The 18,992-nt window shown below is 33.6% G+C and overlaps 2 protein-coding genes across 2 annotated transcripts; both read left to right on the forward strand.

The window, feature by feature from the left end:
• The first annotated feature begins 1,515 nt into the window (after nucleotides 1–1,515).
• Nucleotides 1,516–3,016, forward strand: LOC107932032 (putative disease resistance protein RGA3). Its single transcript, XM_016863975.2, has one exon. The coding sequence runs from the start codon at nucleotides 1,583–1,585 to the stop codon at nucleotides 3,014–3,016; it is 1,434 nt and encodes a 477-aa protein (XP_016719464.2). The 5' UTR covers nucleotides 1,516–1,582.
• Nucleotides 3,017–15,678: 12,662 nt separating this feature from the next.
• Nucleotides 15,679–18,674, forward strand: LOC107931998 (disease resistance protein RGA2). The gene is made up of 2 exons (XM_016863939.2): nucleotides 15,679–18,342; nucleotides 18,518–18,674. Exon 1 carries the CDS (start codon nucleotides 15,771–15,773, stop codon nucleotides 17,403–17,405), a length of 1,635 nt encoding a protein of 544 aa, XP_016719428.2. The 5' UTR covers nucleotides 15,679–15,770; the 3' UTR covers nucleotides 17,406–18,342; nucleotides 18,518–18,674.
• The last annotated feature ends 318 nt before the right edge of the window (nucleotides 18,675–18,992 follow it).

Consider the following 18,992-nt stretch of genomic DNA (forward strand, 5'->3'; position numbering starts at 1 on the left):
ATCTCGGGAACTAATAAAAAATTGTGTTCTAATTTACGGAATATGGTCTCTTCTAAAACTCGAGATAATTACATTTTTTTTCAAATAAATATTTCGGCATTCATTCTCGTATCGAGAATTTTAAATATTGCGTCCTAACTTACGGGACATAACTTTCTTTCTTGCTTAACGTGAAAATAAGTCTTTGTCTCAAAAATCCACAATGTTTTGATAAAGGATTACATTTTTAAAAAACTCTTTAAAATTTTCAATATTCGACTCTAAGGCACTAATTAATCAACTAGGTACCAATTTTGGGCGTTACGAGGGTGCTAATCCTTCCTCGTACGTATCTGACTCCCTAACCCATTTTTTGATTTTCGTAGACCAAAACTACCATTTTGATAAAATCAAATTGTTTATTAAAAATAACTATTTTTTAAGGTGGCCCGATCACACCTAATCAAAAAAGATTGGTGGCGACTCCCACGCTCGTTTTTATTCAAGTCGATCCTATTTTCAATTCAAAAAGTGGTTTCGACACTATGTCTTTGGATTTTGATAATTTATTAGAGACCTATGTGTGGATGTATAATTTGCCTTATGAGTTAGTTTTGAAACGGTTGGGCCATTCTAGTTCGCAAGGTTATTGGAGTTAAATCGTAGACTCGTGTTTCGTAGTTATTCATTCAATAAAGGTTAGTTGTTGGACATTCTTGCAATAAATTTACACATAGAAAGTTAATAGTCTAAGGCATCCTCGATTATTAAAATTGACTTATAGATCAAAAGAGAAAACTTACTATTAAAATATTTCTCGTAAATTTAGTCATATATAAACCCTAAATAAAATACTTCTTATACCCATTAAAACCAAACCATTTATTTATCTAACTTATATTTATTTTGGTAAAAGAAGACTTATATTTATTTACTTTATTCCTAAACCTTCAAAGAAACCCCATCTTTATCTTTTAAGTTTAAAAAAGAGGCTTAAATTTTGTTTTTCAAACATTCCCCCATTTAACCTAAAAAAACATTTTCTCAAAACAAATATTTAAATTATATTACCATATATAATTTATGAATTTAATTTAAATAATATTTTTAATCTATATACCTTTTAATGAGTAAACTATTAAAATAGTTATTTTTGTTTACCTCAAGTTACATTTTAGTCATTATTGCTTGAAATGTTACTATTAACATTTTTTTTACGAAATCATCGCTCTGCCGTTAAAATTTGTTATTTTTCAAATGATAGGCCAATATGACAGTTAAAATGAGTTTTAAATATTAACGATAGAGTGACCATTTTCTTTATAAAATGATAACAAAAGTAATTAAAAATATCATTTTAAATGGAAGTAATTAAAATGTAGCCTAAATCAAATAAAAATGTTTATTTGGATAGTTTACCTTCTTTCTTTTTTTAATTTATCAACACACCGTAGTTAAGTTCCAGCCAAGTCAACTATGAAGCCTAGTCAACAATCAAAAGCAGATATTTGGCTGAAAATAATAAAATCGTTATTGAGTGCCTCAATCATTCATTTGCCTTCCTTCCCCTCAATCATTCAAGCTTTGCTCTAGAAATTCAATTATGGCGGAAACGTTTCTGTTCAATATTGCAGAAAGGGTTGTCGAGAAAATTGTCGGTCTCACTGTAGACGAAGTTCGCTTGGCGTTTAATGTCAAAACCGATCTGAAAAAGCTGGAGGACACCATGATCAGCATTAAAGCTGTGCTCTTGGATGCCGAGCGGCAACAGCACCAAAATGAAAAGCTGCGCCTCTGTATGTGGAAGCTCAGAGACATCTTTTACAATGCTGAGGACGTTATTGACGATTTCAAGTGTGAAGCTCTCCGCAAACAGGACGCCATCAATCATCCCAACATCAACAACTTAAAGGTGCGACTTTTAGGTTCCTGTTGTTTGCCTCTTTCATTCTATTTAAAAATGAGTCATAAAATCAAAGACATCAATGGGAGACTAGGCGAACTTGCCACTGAGTGGAAAAGCTTTGATCTAAGACAGTGTAGCGACAACCGACATGTTTTTCGCAGAGAGACCATCTCTTTTGTGGATTCTTCTGATGTTATTGGTAGAGATGAGGATAAAAAGAACATTATTAGTATGTTGATGAAACCAAGTGAGGCTCGAAATGTCCCTGTCATTCCCATTGTTGGAATTGGGGGTTTAGGAAAAACCACGCTCGCTCAATTAGTTTACAATGATGATCGAGTTACTAGCCTTTTTCCTTTGAAGATATGGATCTGTGTTTCTGAGGAATTTGATCTTTCTAGATTGCTCAGGCTGATTATTCAGTCTGTAAATACAGGAGAAAGATGTGATGATTCAACACTTGACGCCTTGCAAGCTCGTTTGAGAAGCTTTTTGACTGATAAGAAGTTCTTGCTCGTCCTGGATGATGTGTGGAATGAAAATAAAGCAAAATGGGTTGAGTTAAGAAATTTGTTGAGATCAATAGATGGCTTGCCTCAAAGCAAAATAATCGTGACTACTCGGAGTTTGAAGGTTTCCTCGATAATGAGTTCAATTTGCCCTTATGAATTGAAAGGTCTTTCTTTTGAAGACTGTTTGACGTTGTTTACAAAATGGGCTTTTAATGATGGTGATGAGAGACATTATCCAAATCTCATTAGAATGGGGGAGGAGATTGTGAAAATATGCAAAGGGGTTCCTTTGGGAGTAAGAACATTGGGAAGCCTACTGTTTCAGAAAACGGATGAATCTGATTGGATCTATATAAGAGAGAGTGAAATATGGAGAGTTGAGCAACATGAAAACGATATTTTACCAGTGTTGAAGTTGAGTTACAATCATTTGCCATCTCATTTGCAACGATGTCTTGCTTTTTTGTCCTTGTACAAAAAGGATGAGATCTATTTTAGTTATAGAGTTATCAATCTTTGGATGGCAAATGGACTCCTTGAGCATCCAAAGCAAAACCAAGAGTGGGAGGATGTTGGCAAACGGTATTTGAATGTATTGGAACCCACCCACATTGTTTGAAAAGTCAAAAAGGGTGGGCGCCGAAAGTAGAAAGTAAGATTGGTTGGCAAGTTGGGTTAAAAGTTGCCATGGGATAATTGCAATTTTTGTCCCTAATTGTATAGGGACATTGCAAGTTGATCCTTAAACCTCAACTATAATTAGGCCTAACCATTTCTTACTTTCTTCATCCCACACTTGCCATTTTCTACTTAAGGCAATTGTTCTCTCTCCCTATTTGTAAACTTTCACTTGTATTTTTGGAGTGAAATATATTTGGTAGTGCCCGAGGACGTAGGCAAAATTTGCTGAACCTCGTTAAAATTCTAGTGTTCTTTACTTTTTTTTCTGCATATTTTGCAAGTGTCATTGTAGTGATTTATTGTGCTATTAAATTACGATAGAGGGATATTCTGGCTAGGAAAGATCTGGTATGTAAGCGATCCTCGTGATCCACCTCTCTTTCCTGGGAATTGAACTTAGTGTGATTTTTCAGTACAATAATTTTACTCTTTCACACGCTTTCGCGCAACAATTGGTACCAGAGCCAAGTTCGTACTTGGGGAATACGACCGTTTACGGTACTATTCACGTATACGGTACTATTCACATATACAGTACTATTCACGTATACGGCACTATTCACGTATACGATACTGTTCACGTATACAGTAGTTGGGATTGAGGAGAAAAATGGCAGCAGCATCGTCATCAGCAAGGACTACTGTGACAAATGCAAAATTTGAAGTAGAGAAATTTGACGGTACCAATAATTTTGGTATGTGGCAATGTGAGATCCTTGATGTCTTATGTCAGCAAGAGCTAGATATAGCCCTTGAAGAAAAACCTGACAAGATGGATGACAAGGAGTGGGCCAAGATCAATAGACAGGCGTGTGGTACAATCCGCCTATGTTTGGCCAAAGAGCAGAAGTACTCTGTCATGAGGGAGACATCAGCGAAGAAGTTATGGGATACACTGGAAGAAAAGTTTCTAACGAAAAGTCTTGAAAATAGGCTTTATATGAAAAAGAAACTTTATCGATTCACGTATGCACCCGGTATGTCGATGAATGACCATGTGAACTCATTCAATAAAATTTTAGCAGACTTTCTAAATTTGGATGAGAAATTTGAAGATGAAGACAAGGCATTATTGTTGTTGAATTCCCTTCCTGATGAATATGATCATCTTACCACCACATTGCTTCATGGGAAGGACACGATCACATCTGATGCAGTCTGTAGTGCGTTGTATAGATCTGAGACTCGAAAGAAAGATAAAAGAGATCACAGAGATACAACCGTAGAAATCTTAACAGTAAGAGGTCGTTCACACAGTAGCAAATCTGGTAGAAGGGGAAAGTCCAAAGGGAGACCCGCCAAAGATGAATGTGCCTTTTGCCGTGAAAAAGGGCATTGGAAAAAGAATTGTCCTAAGCTACAAAAAGGCAAGGCTATTTCTAATGCATGTGTAGCGGAGCATGATGAGGAGTCAGACTTTAGCTTGGTTGGCATGGCAATGGCATGTCAAACGGATGAGTGGATTTTGGATTCAGGATGTACTTACCATATGTGTCCTAATAAGGACTGGTTTTCTAGTCTTAAAGAGCTAGAAGGTGGAATTGTTCTTATGGACAATGATAGTGCTTGTAAGACAATGGGAGTGGGTACAGTCCAATTGAAGAATCACGACGGCTCAATCCAAGTCTTGACAGATGTTCGCTACGTACCTAGCCTGAAGAAAAATCTTATCTCATTAGGTGCCCTAGAATCTAAAGGGCTCACAATCACTTTGAGAGATGGATTACTAAAAGTAGTAGCTGGGCAACTGACGGTGATGAAAGGCACAAGAAGAAATAACTTGTATTTTTTAAATGGAAGTACAGTTATTGGATCAACATCAACAGTTTCTACAAAAGATGTAGATTCAGAGGCTACCAGATTATGGCATATGCGATTGGGACATGCTGGTGAAAAAGCTTTGCAGACATTGGTGAAGCAAGGCTTATTGAAAGGTGCAAATTCTTGCAAAATGGAATTCTGTGAACATTGTGTTCTGGGCAAGCAGAAGAGGGTAAAATTTGGTCCAGCAATTCACAATACGAAAGGAATTCTGGACTACGTTCACAGTGATGTGTGGGGACCTACCAAAGTAACTTCTTTGGGAGGTATGCACTATTTTGTTACTTTTGTTGATGATTATTCAAGAAAAGTATGGGTGTATCTAATGAAAAGAAAAAGTGAAGTTTTGGATGCATTTCTGAAATGGAATAAGATGGTGGAGACTCAGACTGGTCGAAAGGTCAAACGACTTCGATCAGATAATGGTACTGAGTACAAAAACGATCCATTTCTACAAGTATGCCAAGATGAGGGCATTGTGCGACACTTCACTGTTCGGGATACACCACAGCAAAATGGGGTGGCAGAACGAATGAATCGAACTATACTGGAGAAAGTTCGATGTTGTTGTCCAATGCTGGATTGGGAAAAGAATTTTGGGCTGAGGCAGTTACATATGCGTGCCATCTAATTAACCGTTTGCCATCAGCTGCAATAAATGGAAAAACTCCTATGGAGATGTGGACTGGTAAATCTGCTACTGATTATGATTCTTTGCATGTATTTGGTTCCACTGCATATTATCATGTAAAAGAATCTAAGTTAGACCCAAGAGCAAAGAAAGCATTATTCTTGGGTATAACTGATGGAGTAAAAGGATATCGTCTCTGGTATCCTGATACAAGGAAGATTGTTTTCAGTAGAGATGTGACTTTTGATGAATCAACCATGTTGAAGTACAAAGATTCACAAAAGGATGACAAAACCAGTAGTACTTTGCAGCAGGTGGAGCTTGAAAAGGTTAACGATGATCCAGCTAATATTGAAGGGACAAATGATGAAGAGGTTCCTACCCAAGAATCTCTACAGCAACAAGATTCAATTGCATATAGAAGGCCAAGAAGAGAGATTCGTAAGCCTGCTCGCTTTGATGATATAGTGGCCTATGCACTTCCAATTACAGATGATGATGTTCCTTCTACTTACACAGAAGTAATAAGTAACCCTGATGGTGTAAAGTGGAAGCAAGCAATGAATGAAGAAATGCAGTCTCTTCATAAAAATAAGACCTGGGAGTTGGTGACACTACCCAAGGGAAAGAAGGCAATTGGATGCAAATGGGTATATGCAAAGAAGGAAGGATTTCCTGATAAAAATGAAATTCGATACAAGGCTAGATTAGTAGCAAAGGGTTACGCTCAGAAAGAAGGAATAGACTACAATGAAGTGTTTTCTCCAGTTGTGAAGCATTCGTCTATTCAGATTTTGCTAGCCTTGGTTGCGCAATATGATCTTGAACTAGTTCAGCTTGATGTGAAGACCGCGTTTTTACACGGTGATTTGGAAGAGGAAATCTATATGACTCAGCCAGATGGATTCAAGGTTGCTGGAAAAGAAAATTGGGTTTGCAAACTGACAAAGTCGCTTTAAGGATTGAAGCAATCTCCGAGGCAGTGGTACAAGCGATTTGATCAGTTCATGAAAGGGCAAAGGTACACAAGAAGTAAATTTGATCATTGCGTGTATTTTCAGAAGCTATAAGAAGGAAGTTTCATATACTTGCTCTTATATGTTGATGATATGCTAATAGCATCTAAGAGCAAAGTTGAGATTGAAAGATTGAAGACTCAACTCAATCTCGAGTTTGAGATGAAAGATCTAGGAGAAGCTAAAAAGATTCTCGGTATGGAAATATGGAGAGATAGAGCTCATGATAGAGTTAGCTTGTCTCAGAAGCAGTATTTGAAAAAGGTACTACAGCAGTTTGGCATGAACGAGCAGACAAGACCTGTAAGTACCCCGTTGGCTTCTCATTTCAAGCTTTCTGCACAACTATCTCCTTCGACGAATACGGAACGAGAATACATGTTGCAAGTTCCGTATTCTAATGCAGTGGGTAGCTTGATGTATGCAATGGTGTGTACAAGACCCGACATTTCACAGGCAGTTAGTATAGTGAGCAGGTATATGCATAATCCTGGAAAAGGACATTGGCAAGCTGTGAAATGGATTCTACGGTATATTCAGAAGACCGTGGATGTTGGATTACTGTTCAAGCAGGATAATACACTTGGTAAAGGTGTTATTGGGTGCGTTGATTCTGACTATGCCGGTGATTTGGACAAGCGAAGATCAACCACTGGTTATGTGTTTACACTTGCTGGAGGACCAATAAGTTGGAAGTCTACACTACAGTCTACAGTTGCATTGTCAACCACAGAAGCCGAGTACATGGCTGTAACAGAGGCTGTAAAGGAGGCTATTTGGTTACAAGGTATGGCTAAAACCTTGGGGTTGGTTCAGGAGCATATTAACGTATATTGTGATAGTCAAAGTGCTATTCATTTAGCAAAGAATCAAGTCTATCATGCACGTACAAAACATATCGACGTACGATTCCATTTTGTGCGGGAAATTATTGAAGAGGGGAAAATTTGTCTTTAGAAGATCAAGACTGCAGATAATCCCGTAGATATGATGACCAAGGTGGTAACAGCAACCAAGTTCAAACATTGTTTGAACTTGATTAATATCCTGCAAGTTTAACAGTTGAAGAAGGCACTATCAAGTATTGTTGTCAAAGGCAGAAAGAATTGTGTGAAGATAAGATTATCCTAATCAAATCTTCAAGGTGGAGATTATTGGAACCCACCCACATTGTTTGAAAAGTCAAAAAGGGTGGGCACCGAAAGTAGAAAGTAAGATTGGTTGGCAAGTTGGGTTAAAAGTTACCATGGGATAATTGCAATTTTGGTCCCTAATTGTATAGGGACATTGCAAGTTGATCCTTAAACCTCAACTATAAATAGGCCTAACCATTTCTTACTTTCTTCATCCCACACTTGCCATTCTCTACTTAAGGCAATTGTTCTCTCTCCCTATTTGTAAACTTTCACTTGTATTTTTGGAGTGAAATATATTTGGTAGTGCCCGAGGACGTAGGCAAAATTTGCTGAACCTCGTTAAAATTCTAGTGTTCTTTACTTTTTTTTCTGCATATTTTGCAAGTGTCATTGTAGTGATTTATTGTGCTATTAAATTACGATAGAGGGATATTCTGGCTAGGAAAGATCTGGTATGTAAGCGATCCTCGTGATCCACCTCTCTTTCCTGGGAATTGAACTTAGTGTGATTTTTCAGTACAATAATTTTACTCTTTCACACGCTTCCGTGCAACAGAATGAATTACTGTCAAGGTGCCTCATCCAAATGGATCAGGATTATGGGTTGATTTTTACCTTCAAAATTTATTATTATGTGATGAGAAGTTGGTTGGAGTTCCACGTGTTTTGGAGGAAATGAAAAATGTTCGAACAGTAATCATCCAAGATGCTTCGAAGGAATCAAAGACTACTCATGAATCACTTATAAATCTATGTCTCTCCAATTTCAATTATCTACTAGCATTAGAATTAAGGAGGTCACCATTGACGGCTTTACCAAATTCCATTGGTACCTTAAAGCACTTACGACACCTTGACTTGGGCAGATGTAGGAGTCTACGTGAACTCCCGAGGTCTTCGATAAGCTTCGCAGCTTGCAATCGTTAAATTTGGGAGATACTGGTTTGAAGCAGTTGCCTGACAGCGTACAAAGGTTGATTGAGCTTAGACATCTAGTAATAACCATTAAAGCTACGCATTTGAAAGAAATACGAGCAGGATGTTGGACTTCTCTTCAATACTTGGAATTGAGGAGCTGTATGGAATTAAAATGTTTACCTGAAGGAATGCAGTATCTGAAGTCACTTCGGACACTTGTCTTGGGTGGTTGTGATAAACTTGTCTCATTGCCACGGAGCCTGAAATTCCTAACCAAGTTGGAACACCTTTATATAAATTTTTGCGCGAGCATGAATTTGAAAATGGAACCAGAAGAGGAAGAAGACAAAGACCTTCAGTTGATCCTTAAAACCCTCTCACTCTTCGGATTAGATGCCTTAAGAGATTTGCCACGATTGCTTCTTCAAGGATCTTCTTGCACTTTGCAGCAATTACGAATTAGGGGGTGTCCAAACTTGTCCGTTCTACCAGCATGGCTACCGAATCTCACTTCTCTTCAAGAACTTGAGATTGTTAATTGCATAAAATTGTTAGCTCAACCAGAGGGAATAGACCGCCTCAGCAACCTTAGAGAATTGACAATTCACTTATTTCCGGAGTTGAGCAAAAGATACAGAGAAAATGGGGGTGAAGATTGGCACAAAATTGCTCACATCCAAAAGGTTGTTATTACGGATGAAGAATGAGGTAAGTGGTAAAATTTTAATTTCTCTATCAGATTCGATTCCATATTATCTTTCCCTTTAGAGTAGAGTAGAGACGTGCCTTTTGTCCAGAATAGTCCGTTCTACCAGCATGGTTTTGGTTAGAAATCTGGTATGTTTAAAGTTTGTTAAGTACTCATTGTGTTTGGAAACATTGCATGTATGAAATGTGAAGATGGAGATGGAAGAATGAAGCAGAGGTTGAGGCAGGGCAGGGAAGACTTTTACTTTATTTGCATTTGGATTTCAGTTGTAATTCTAATAAGTGAGCTTTTGCTTTGGATATTTCAGACTCTTGCTTAATGGCTTCATGCTATGGATCGTAACTTTTAACTTGTAGTGTTAGTTTGATATGTATAAACTTTTAGTTTTATGCATATTTATGTTTTCTCATGCTTTATTTGTGTTTATGATTTCCTATACTTTCTTCTTCTTTTTGTTCATTAGTATCAATCGAGGGGCAATTTAAAACATTCTTAAATTTGATATTTAAATTCGAGTTCAAATAATATTAAAAAAATTACATTTCTTTTAACTTGTATAAGATCTTCAATTGCAAAGTCACATGTAAGTAGAGAAAAATTATCCCTGAACATATAATTTAATACCCAATGCTGAAATTTTTAGTCCTGCAAGATTTCGAGGTTTTTTTTTCCCTTTTTGGTGAATTGTATGTTGGAGTTAGCAAGTTGCAAGACATGTTAATAATTTTGTATCGTTAATAATCAAGATAGTAAAATATAAGCAAATATTAATTCATTAATTCATTAATATTTTAATTAATATTAAATTATATTATCTGGTCGGATCATAATACGAGAAAGACATTTTTTATCAATAGATAATCTAAATAGTCCGCGTTCTAATCAAAATTGATGCGGATAACTCCCTGAAGATATAGACATAGATGTCATTGTCTGAACTGACAATAGTCGGACATGATCCAAGTTGAATTTATCATAAATCTTTTTATGTATTTATTCATTTGTGATATTCATAGTGTGTTATACCTTAATCCTGAGTGGATGATAGATTATATATGCGTGACTTGTATGCTTTAATATAAATGAAAGCCCGAGTTTAAATTGATAAAAAAACCGAAAGGTAGTATGTCAGATATACTACTTCTACATGATATAGCACCATTCCACAATAATGGAATTCATAGCCCTCTAAAGACAAACGATATTCTCTCATTAACATTACATTGTTGATAAAAAAAAAACGTGACTACGGGTCATTTGTCTTAAGACAAATGATTTAATTACTATATGTTAATAATTACTTTTTTATATCAAAAGATGTAATGGAAAGTATGAGATAAGATAGAATCATACAAGAAGAACATATTTTATCTCAAAAAGATTAAAGATATCCTATAAGGGTAATACACTTATGACAAGGTTATTAGACGGGCACTAAATAAAGTAGTTTCGTAATGATATACAATAAGAGAGAGTTCAGTCATTATACTATAGTGGAATGACCCATGATTAAATAAGTTGTAATTAATAGGTGAAGAGCTAAAACTTAATTACAAATTATTTGAGCTCTAATTACATATGTCCAATAAGTCTCTTCTCTAGCTCGAGATAACCCGAAACGAATTACATATAGAATTGATAGATTGTAGAATGAACTAAAATGATAAGTAAAGAAATAGATCGTATATATCACTATCCGTAGTAAATGTCTTTTCTCCCACTAAATACAAAAGATAACTTAGAAATTAATTTTTTTTCAAATTATTTTTTAATTAATTGTAATTAAATAATTAAAGTTCAAAGAATGAATTAAATTACTTGGTTTGAATAAGACAATTAAATTAATTTTCTTATAAATTCTAAGACAATAAAATTGTCATGACTCTAATGAAATTAGAGTTGAATTAAGAAAAAAATTAATTGAAAAATTAATTTAGTTAATTAAATTAATAATATTTTAGATGATAGAAAATAGTTATTTGATTGGATAAATTATAAATGTTGGATAAAAGTTCGATAACACATATAATGGTATCCAATATACAAAAAGCTCAAATAGACCTTGATAATACAAATGGGTGGTAAACCCTAGTGTATGCTAGGGCATGTTGCCACCCTCTAGTTCTACTTCATGTAGAACTCGTATTTTTATTAAAATATTATTATTTAATTAGACATTGTTCAAACAAAACTCTTGTATCATTTTTCTATAAATAAGAACTACGAGTAAACCTATGAACATACTTTGCATACACTTTTGAGCATTGATATTCTATCTAAAAATACTGATAATTTTTTAAGAATAAATTCTATTTTTCATAAGAGTACTCATAGTTTTTAATTTATAGAAAGAATTAACTTTCCAACTGAAAGTTAAATGAAAATTTCATTTTGTGCACTTATTTGATTTGTTTGTGCTTCCTTTTAAAAAATGAGTTGTGCCTCGGGTAAGACTTTTTTAGCTCAGGCCCGACCCAAATTAGCAAAAAGACAAAAAGAAATCTACTATTTTCTTATTGTTTTCCTATTATTTTCTCATTATTTTGCTACAATTTCACTATTATGTTATTATTTTTGTTGTTATTGTTTGGATATATTGTATAACTCTTGTTTTATTGTTAATTATGTTATTACTTTTGAGGCCTTTGCTTGATAAGTTACACGTATCTTAGTGTTATTTAAGTATAAATTTTTTTAATTTGTTAAGAAATATTTATTTTAATGTTTTTAATATGTTTTATGTATTATATTTTTAATTTTTATATACAAAATAATATAAAAAATTAATTCAGCAGAACCGAGCATGAGCTTTAGTACTTTTATCCGGTTCGAACTTAGACAAAAATTTAAGCCCATTTTTCGGATCGAATTGAGCTTGGACCTAGTAAATAAGCCTAAAATTTGGATAAGACAAGACCTAGCCCATATATTGGTCTGTAACAGAAAATCGTTAGTGCTGACTGTTTTGTTATTTTTTGAAAGTTGAGCGACTAAGTTGTAACCTGAATGACTGTTTTGTCAGTTACTCCAAAGTTGAGTGATGACTGATGTAATTTACCCTATTTATTTCTTTCATATAAGAAGGATTTTTCCTTTTTTCGAATTATATACGCCCCAGCTCAGTCAAGTAAAGCCAATCAAAATGACAGATATTTGGCGGAAACTTCGATTTTGTTCAAAACATTATTTTCCCCTGAACAAGAAGGTTTGTTTTATTTTTTTTTTCAGATTTTGGGCTATAACAAGAAATTCTTTGTTTGATTTTCTACTACAAAGAAATTCTTTGTTTGCTTAGAATGTGTTACACACTAAGTTCATAAGCTCACCTTTTGTTTGTTCCTCTCAAGTAACCAGCAAACATAGGAGGAGTTGGGTAGCAGGAGCTCGGATTAAAATATTGTTTTTAAATTTGTTTAAGTTAATTTATTATTTTTAATTTGACTGTTTTGGATTTTTTTGGGGATTGTTAATTGTTTTTGAACTACTTTATCCTATTTAGAATATTTATTCCAAATTGCAAGATGTTGAATTTCAAAATCAAACTACGGTTTTCGAAACTCTGATCAACTTAAGTTTTTTGTTGCAAAACTAAATGATTTTATAAGTGTTTTTTGCAATAAAAATGAAATTGAAAATATCATACAAAGTTTTGTTTTATGTTACACTTCCGAATTTTAGTTATGGTTTTAAAACAAATGTATGTAATTCCTTAAAATTTGACCATAACGTCTAGGTCGGGTATGATGTGTTATATATTCTTTATTAGTTTATACATTTACTTAATTTATTATTATTATTAACTTATTTAATTGTATAGGTTTTTTACACATTCTTGTTTTAGTTTAGATACAATAATTAATACCCATAATCATATCTCACTATTAATATTTTAATTTATTTTACCCCTTTTTCAATTAGGTCTTAATTTAATTAAAACACACTATTTTCAAATTAAACATCGTAATTAAGTTTTGTTTTAGATTAATTAATATAATAATACATGATTATATTATTTTAATGCTTTAATTAATTTTTTTAACCTTAATTTTGATATCCGTTTCAACCCCACGATTAATTATCTGATTCTTCTAACCCTTATATTTTGGGTATTTCAAATAATATTAAACTTTGAATGCAAAGTGATAATATGTCCAATTTACATGTTTATTTTGTTTAATTTTGATAAATTCTTGAATGAGATGTTACTAATTTTAAACCTATTAATTAATTTTTAATTAGGTGTAAAAGCAAACCCAAAAAATAAAAAAAAATTGGGCTGTCATAAAAGTTTTGAGCAAAAAACTAAACTAACCATTAGTTTGAAAAAAATAAAGTAACAATGGTGCTAAAAAAAAATTGAAGAAAAGAAAAAGAGAATTCACCTAATACTTATTATATAAACTGTGGCATGGTTCACTTCCCCACCTTAAAATCCCACTATCCAATATCAAATAAATTAGAGGAATAATTTAATTAAATCAATAATTAATTGATTAGTTCTATAATTTAATCAAATTCTAGTATCTGATTCAATTCGTAATTAGAGGAATTTACAAGATTACAATCATCAATAGAGAGATATACAACTGATAAATACTCCTAAAATTACTTAAACACCATGACATATACATTCATATATCTGATTGATTCAATAATGGTTTTACGATTAATCATATATTTTTAAATTACTTGTACATCATTAATTCTACATAAATTACTTGATTTATGGTTTATTTTAATTTAATATAATATTTTAAAAAGTTTATAAAATAATAAATGATAAATAATATTAAACTTGGTATGAAAAGTGATAATACATCCAATTTACATGTTTATCACGCTTAATTTTGATAAATTCTTGAATGAGATGCTACTAACTTTGGACCTATTATTTGATTTTTGATTAGGTGCAAAAGTAAACTCGAGAAGTTAAAAAAGTTGAAAATGCAAGCTGTTGTAAAAGTTTTGAGCTTTTATATTTGGATTTATTTGAAAAATGGATACTTTTAATTTTATTTTATTTTTAAATAACTCTTCAATATTAGATGGATGAGTATAAGTAGAAATAAGGTTTTAGGCGAGGTACAAGGGAGGGAGAATGGAATGGGGAATTGAACTTCTTCCCTGATCTCAATTCTGTTATAACTCTTTTCTTTACTTATGTATTATTGCATCATTTACCTTTTTGTTTTAAGCTGATAAATAACCTTATAGATAGCGGTGATATATGAACCTACATTTCAAAACTTTCGTTCCAATGTTTATTGTTTTTTCAGTTTAGGAGATAGACTTCATAGTCTCGCAAAATTATATTGACATCAAGTTAAAAAGAATTTGTTGATTCAGTATTGATAGGCATACAGTTGGAAATATCGAGTTGATCGTTTATCGTATTCAATCTACTCAAGAACACATTGGCATGTCCAATTAAGTAGTTAGTTAGATTCTGTTAGGAGGAAATAGCAATTAGTTTTGAAACGGTTGGGCCATTCTAGTTCGCAAGGTTATCGGAGTTAAATCGTAGACTTGTGTTTCGTAGTTATTCATTCAATAAAAGTTAGTTGTTGGACATTCTTACAATAAATTTACACATAAAAAAGTTAATAGTCCAATGTATCCTCGATTATTATAATTGACTTATCGATCAAAGGAGAAAACTTGCTATTAAAATACTTATCGTAAATTTAGTCATATATGAACCCTAAATAAAATACTTCTTATACCCATTAAAATCAAACCATTTATTTATCTAACTTATATTTATTTTGGTAAAAGAAGACTTATATTTATTTACTTTATTCCTAAAACTTCAAACAAACCCCATCTTTATCTTTTAAGTTTCAAAAGGAGGTTTAAATTTTATTTTTACCTAAAAAAACATTTTCTCAATCCAAAACAAATATTTAAATTATATTACCATATATAATTTATGAATTTAATTTAAATAATATTTTTAATCCATATACCTTTTAATGGATAAACTTTCAAAATAGTTACTTTTGTTTACCTCAAGTTACATTTTAGTTATTATTGTTTGAAATGTTACATTTTAGTCACTTACATTAACATTTTTTTACGAAATCATCACTTTGCCGTTAAAATTTGTTATTTCTCAAACGATAGTCCAATATAACAGTTAAAATGAGTTTTAAATGTTAATGATAGAGTGACCATTTTCTTTATAAAATAATAACAAAAGTAACTAAAAATAATATTTTAAACATAAGAGATTAAAATGTAACCTAAATTAAATAAAAATGTTTATTTTTGATAGTTTACCTTTGTTTTTTTTAATTTATCAACACACCGTAGTTAAGTTCCAGCCAAGTCAACCGTTAAGCCTAGTCAACAATCAAAAGCAGATATGTGGCTGAAAAAAATAAAATCATTATTGAGTGCCTCAATCATTCATTTGCCTTCCTTCCCCTCAATCATTCAAGCTTTGCTCTAGAAATTCAATTATGGCGGAAACGTTTCTGTTCAATATTGCAGAAAGGGTTCTCGCCAAAATTGGCAATCTCTCTGTAGAAGAAGTTCGCTTGGCGTTTAATGTCAAAACCGATCTGAAAAAGCTGGAGGACACCATGTTCAGCATTAAAGCTGTGCTCTTGGATGCCGAGCGGCAACAGCACCAAAATGAAAAGCTGCGCCTGTGTATGTGGAAGCTCAGAAACATCTTTGACGATGCTGAGGACGTTATTGACGATTTCAAGTGTGAAGCTCTCCAGAAACAGGACGCCATCAATAATCCCGACATCAGCAACTTAAAGGTGCGACTTTTAGGTTCCTGTTGTTTGCCTCTTTCATTCTCTTTAAAAATGAGTCATAAAATCAAAGACATCAATCGGAGACTAGGCGAACTTGCCACTGAGTGGAACAGCTTTGCTCTAAGTCAGTGTAACGACAGTAGACATGTTTTTCGCAGAGAGACCGTCTCTTTTGTGGATTCTTCTGATGTTATTGGTAGAGATGAGGATAAAGAGAACATTATTAGTATGTTGATGAAACCAAGTGAGGATCGAAATGTCCCTGTCATTCCCATTGTTGGAATTGGGGGTTTAGGGAAAACCACACTCGTGCAATTTGTATACAATGATGATCGAGTTAATAGCCTTTTTCCTTTGAAGATATGGATCTGTGTTTCTGAGGAATTTGATCTTTCTAGATTGCTCAAGCTGATTATTCAGTCTATAAATAAAGAAGAAAGATGTGATGAATCAACACTTGAAGCCTTGCAAGCTCGTTTGAGAAGCCTTTTGAATGATAAGAAGTTCTTGCTCGTCCTGGATGACGTGTGGAATGAAAATCAAGCAAAATGGGTTGAGTTAAGAAATTTGTTGAGATCAATAGATGGCTTGCGTCAAAGCAAAATTATCGTGACTACTCGGAGTTTGAAGGTTGCCTCGATAATGAGTTCAATTCGCCCTTATGAATTGAAAGGTCTCCCTCTTGAAGACTGTTTGACCTTATTTACAAAATGGGCTTTTAATGATGGTGATGAAAGACATTATCCAAATCTCATTAGAATCGGGGAGGAGATTGTGAAAAAATGCGAAGGGGTTCCTTTGGGAGTAAGAACATTGGGAAGCCTACTGTTTCAGAAAACGGATGAATCTGATTGGATCTATATAAGAGAGAGTGAAATATGGAGACTTGAGCAACATGAAAACGATATTTTACCAGTGTTGAAGTTGAGTTACAATCATTTGCAATCTCATTTGCAACGATGTCTTGCTTTTCTGTCCTTGTACAAGAAAGATGAGATCTATTATAGTGAGAAAGTCATCCGTCTTTGGATGGCAAATGGACTTCTTGAGCATTCAAAGCAAAATCAAGAGCGGGAGGATGTTGGCAAACGATATTTGAATGAATTATTGTCAAGGTGCCTCATCCAAATGGAGCAGGATTATTGGTTGTTTTTTACCTTCAAAATGCATGATCTGGTACATGATCTTGCATTAGATGTGTCTCAAAAAGAATGTAAAACAGTGAATTCCGAAACAGAAACGGTTGATGAAAATGTTCGACATTTATTATTATGGGATGAGAAGTTGGTTGGAGTTCCACGTGTTTTGGAGGAAATGAAAAATGTTTGAACAGTAATCATCCAGAATGCTTCAAAGGAATCAAAGACTACTTATGAATCACTTATAAATCTGTGTCTCTCCAATTTCAAGTATCTACGAGCATTAGATTTAAGGAATTCACCATTGACGGCTTTACCGAATTCCATTGGTACCTTAAAGCACTTACGACACCTTGACTTGGGCGGATGTACGAGTCTACGTGAACTCCCGAGGTCTTTCGATAAGCTTCGCAGCTTGCAATCGTTATATTTGGGAAATACTGGTTTGAAGCAGTTGCCTGACAGCGTGCAAAGGTTGATTGAGCTTAGACATCTAGTAATAACCATTAAAGCTACGCATTTGAAAGAAATACGAGCAGGATGTTGGACTTCTCTTCAATACTTGAAATTGGGATTCTGTAGGGAATTAAAATGTTTACCTGAAGGAATGCAGTATCTGAAGTCACTTCGGACACTTGACCTGCAGGTCTGTAATAGTCTTGTCTCATTGCCACGGAGCCTGAAATTCCTAACCAAGTTAGAACACCTTTGTATAGGATTTTGCAATAGCCTGAATTTGAAAATGGAACCAGAAGAGGAAGAAGACAAAGACCTTCAGTTGAGCCTTACAAGTTTCACACTCATCGTATTAGATGCCTTAAGAGATTTGCCGCGATTGCTTCTTCAAGGATCTTCTTCCACTTTGCGGCGTTTACGAATTAGTGGGTGTCCAAAGTTGTCCGTTCTACCAGCATGGCTACCGAATCTCACTTCTCTTCAAGAACTTGAGATTGAGGGTTGCAGAAATTTGTCAGCTCTACCGGAGGGAATAGACCGCCTCACCAACCTTAGAGAATTGAGAATTGGCGGATGTCCGGAGTTGAGCAAAAGATACAGAGAAAATGGGGGTGAAGATTGGCACAAAATTGCTCACATCCAAAAGGTTGTTATTACGGATGAAGATTGAGGTATGTGATAAAATTGTAATTTCTCTATCAGATTCGATTCCATATTAGAGTAGAGTAGAGACGTGGCTTCCAGAATAGTCCGTTCTACCAGCATGGTTTTGGTTAGAAATTTGGTATGTTTAAAGTTGATCAAGTACTCATTGTGTTATAAAACTTGCATGAATGAAATGTGAAGATGGAGATGGAAGAATGAAGCAGAGGTTGAGGCAGGGCACGGAAGACTTTTACTTTATTTGCAAGTGAGCTTTTGCATTGGATATATCAAATGGCTTCATGGGATGTTTGTTTGACATGTATCAACTTTTAGCTTTATGCATATTTATCTTTTCTCATCCTTCCTTTCTCTTTATGGTTTAGTATCAACTCATTGTGTTTGTTTTTTTTTTAGTTTAATTTTATTATTTGTTTATTTTGTGATGGAGAAATGATAACATATTTAATTTTTAAGAATTACATACTTTATCAATTTGATCATAGTTATAAAAAATGTAATTCTAAAGAATTAAAATATATTTATAAAATTACAAAATAATAAAAAATAAAAAATGTTATTCTTACATATTAATAATTTCTTTTAAAATTTTAAAACATAGTTTGTAACTTGAAATTTCTAACCCCTAAATATTGACATCAACATTGTTTTATTATTA

Source organism: Gossypium hirsutum, chromosome D13 (genome assembly GCF_007990345.1).
Source record: "Gossypium hirsutum isolate 1008001.06 chromosome D13, Gossypium_hirsutum_v2.1, whole genome shotgun sequence".
Lineage (NCBI taxonomy): Eukaryota > Viridiplantae > Streptophyta > Magnoliopsida > Malvales > Malvaceae > Gossypium > Gossypium hirsutum.

What these genes read in the sequence shown, in the direction of transcription:
- LOC107932032 (XM_016863975.2), top strand. Translation starts at nt 1,583, where the DNA reads ATGGCGGAAACGTTTCTGTTCAATATTGCAGAAAGGGTTGTCGAGAAA.
- LOC107931998 (XM_016863939.2), top strand. Translation starts at nt 15,771, where the DNA reads ATGGCGGAAACGTTTCTGTTCAATATTGCAGAAAGGGTTCTCGCCAAA.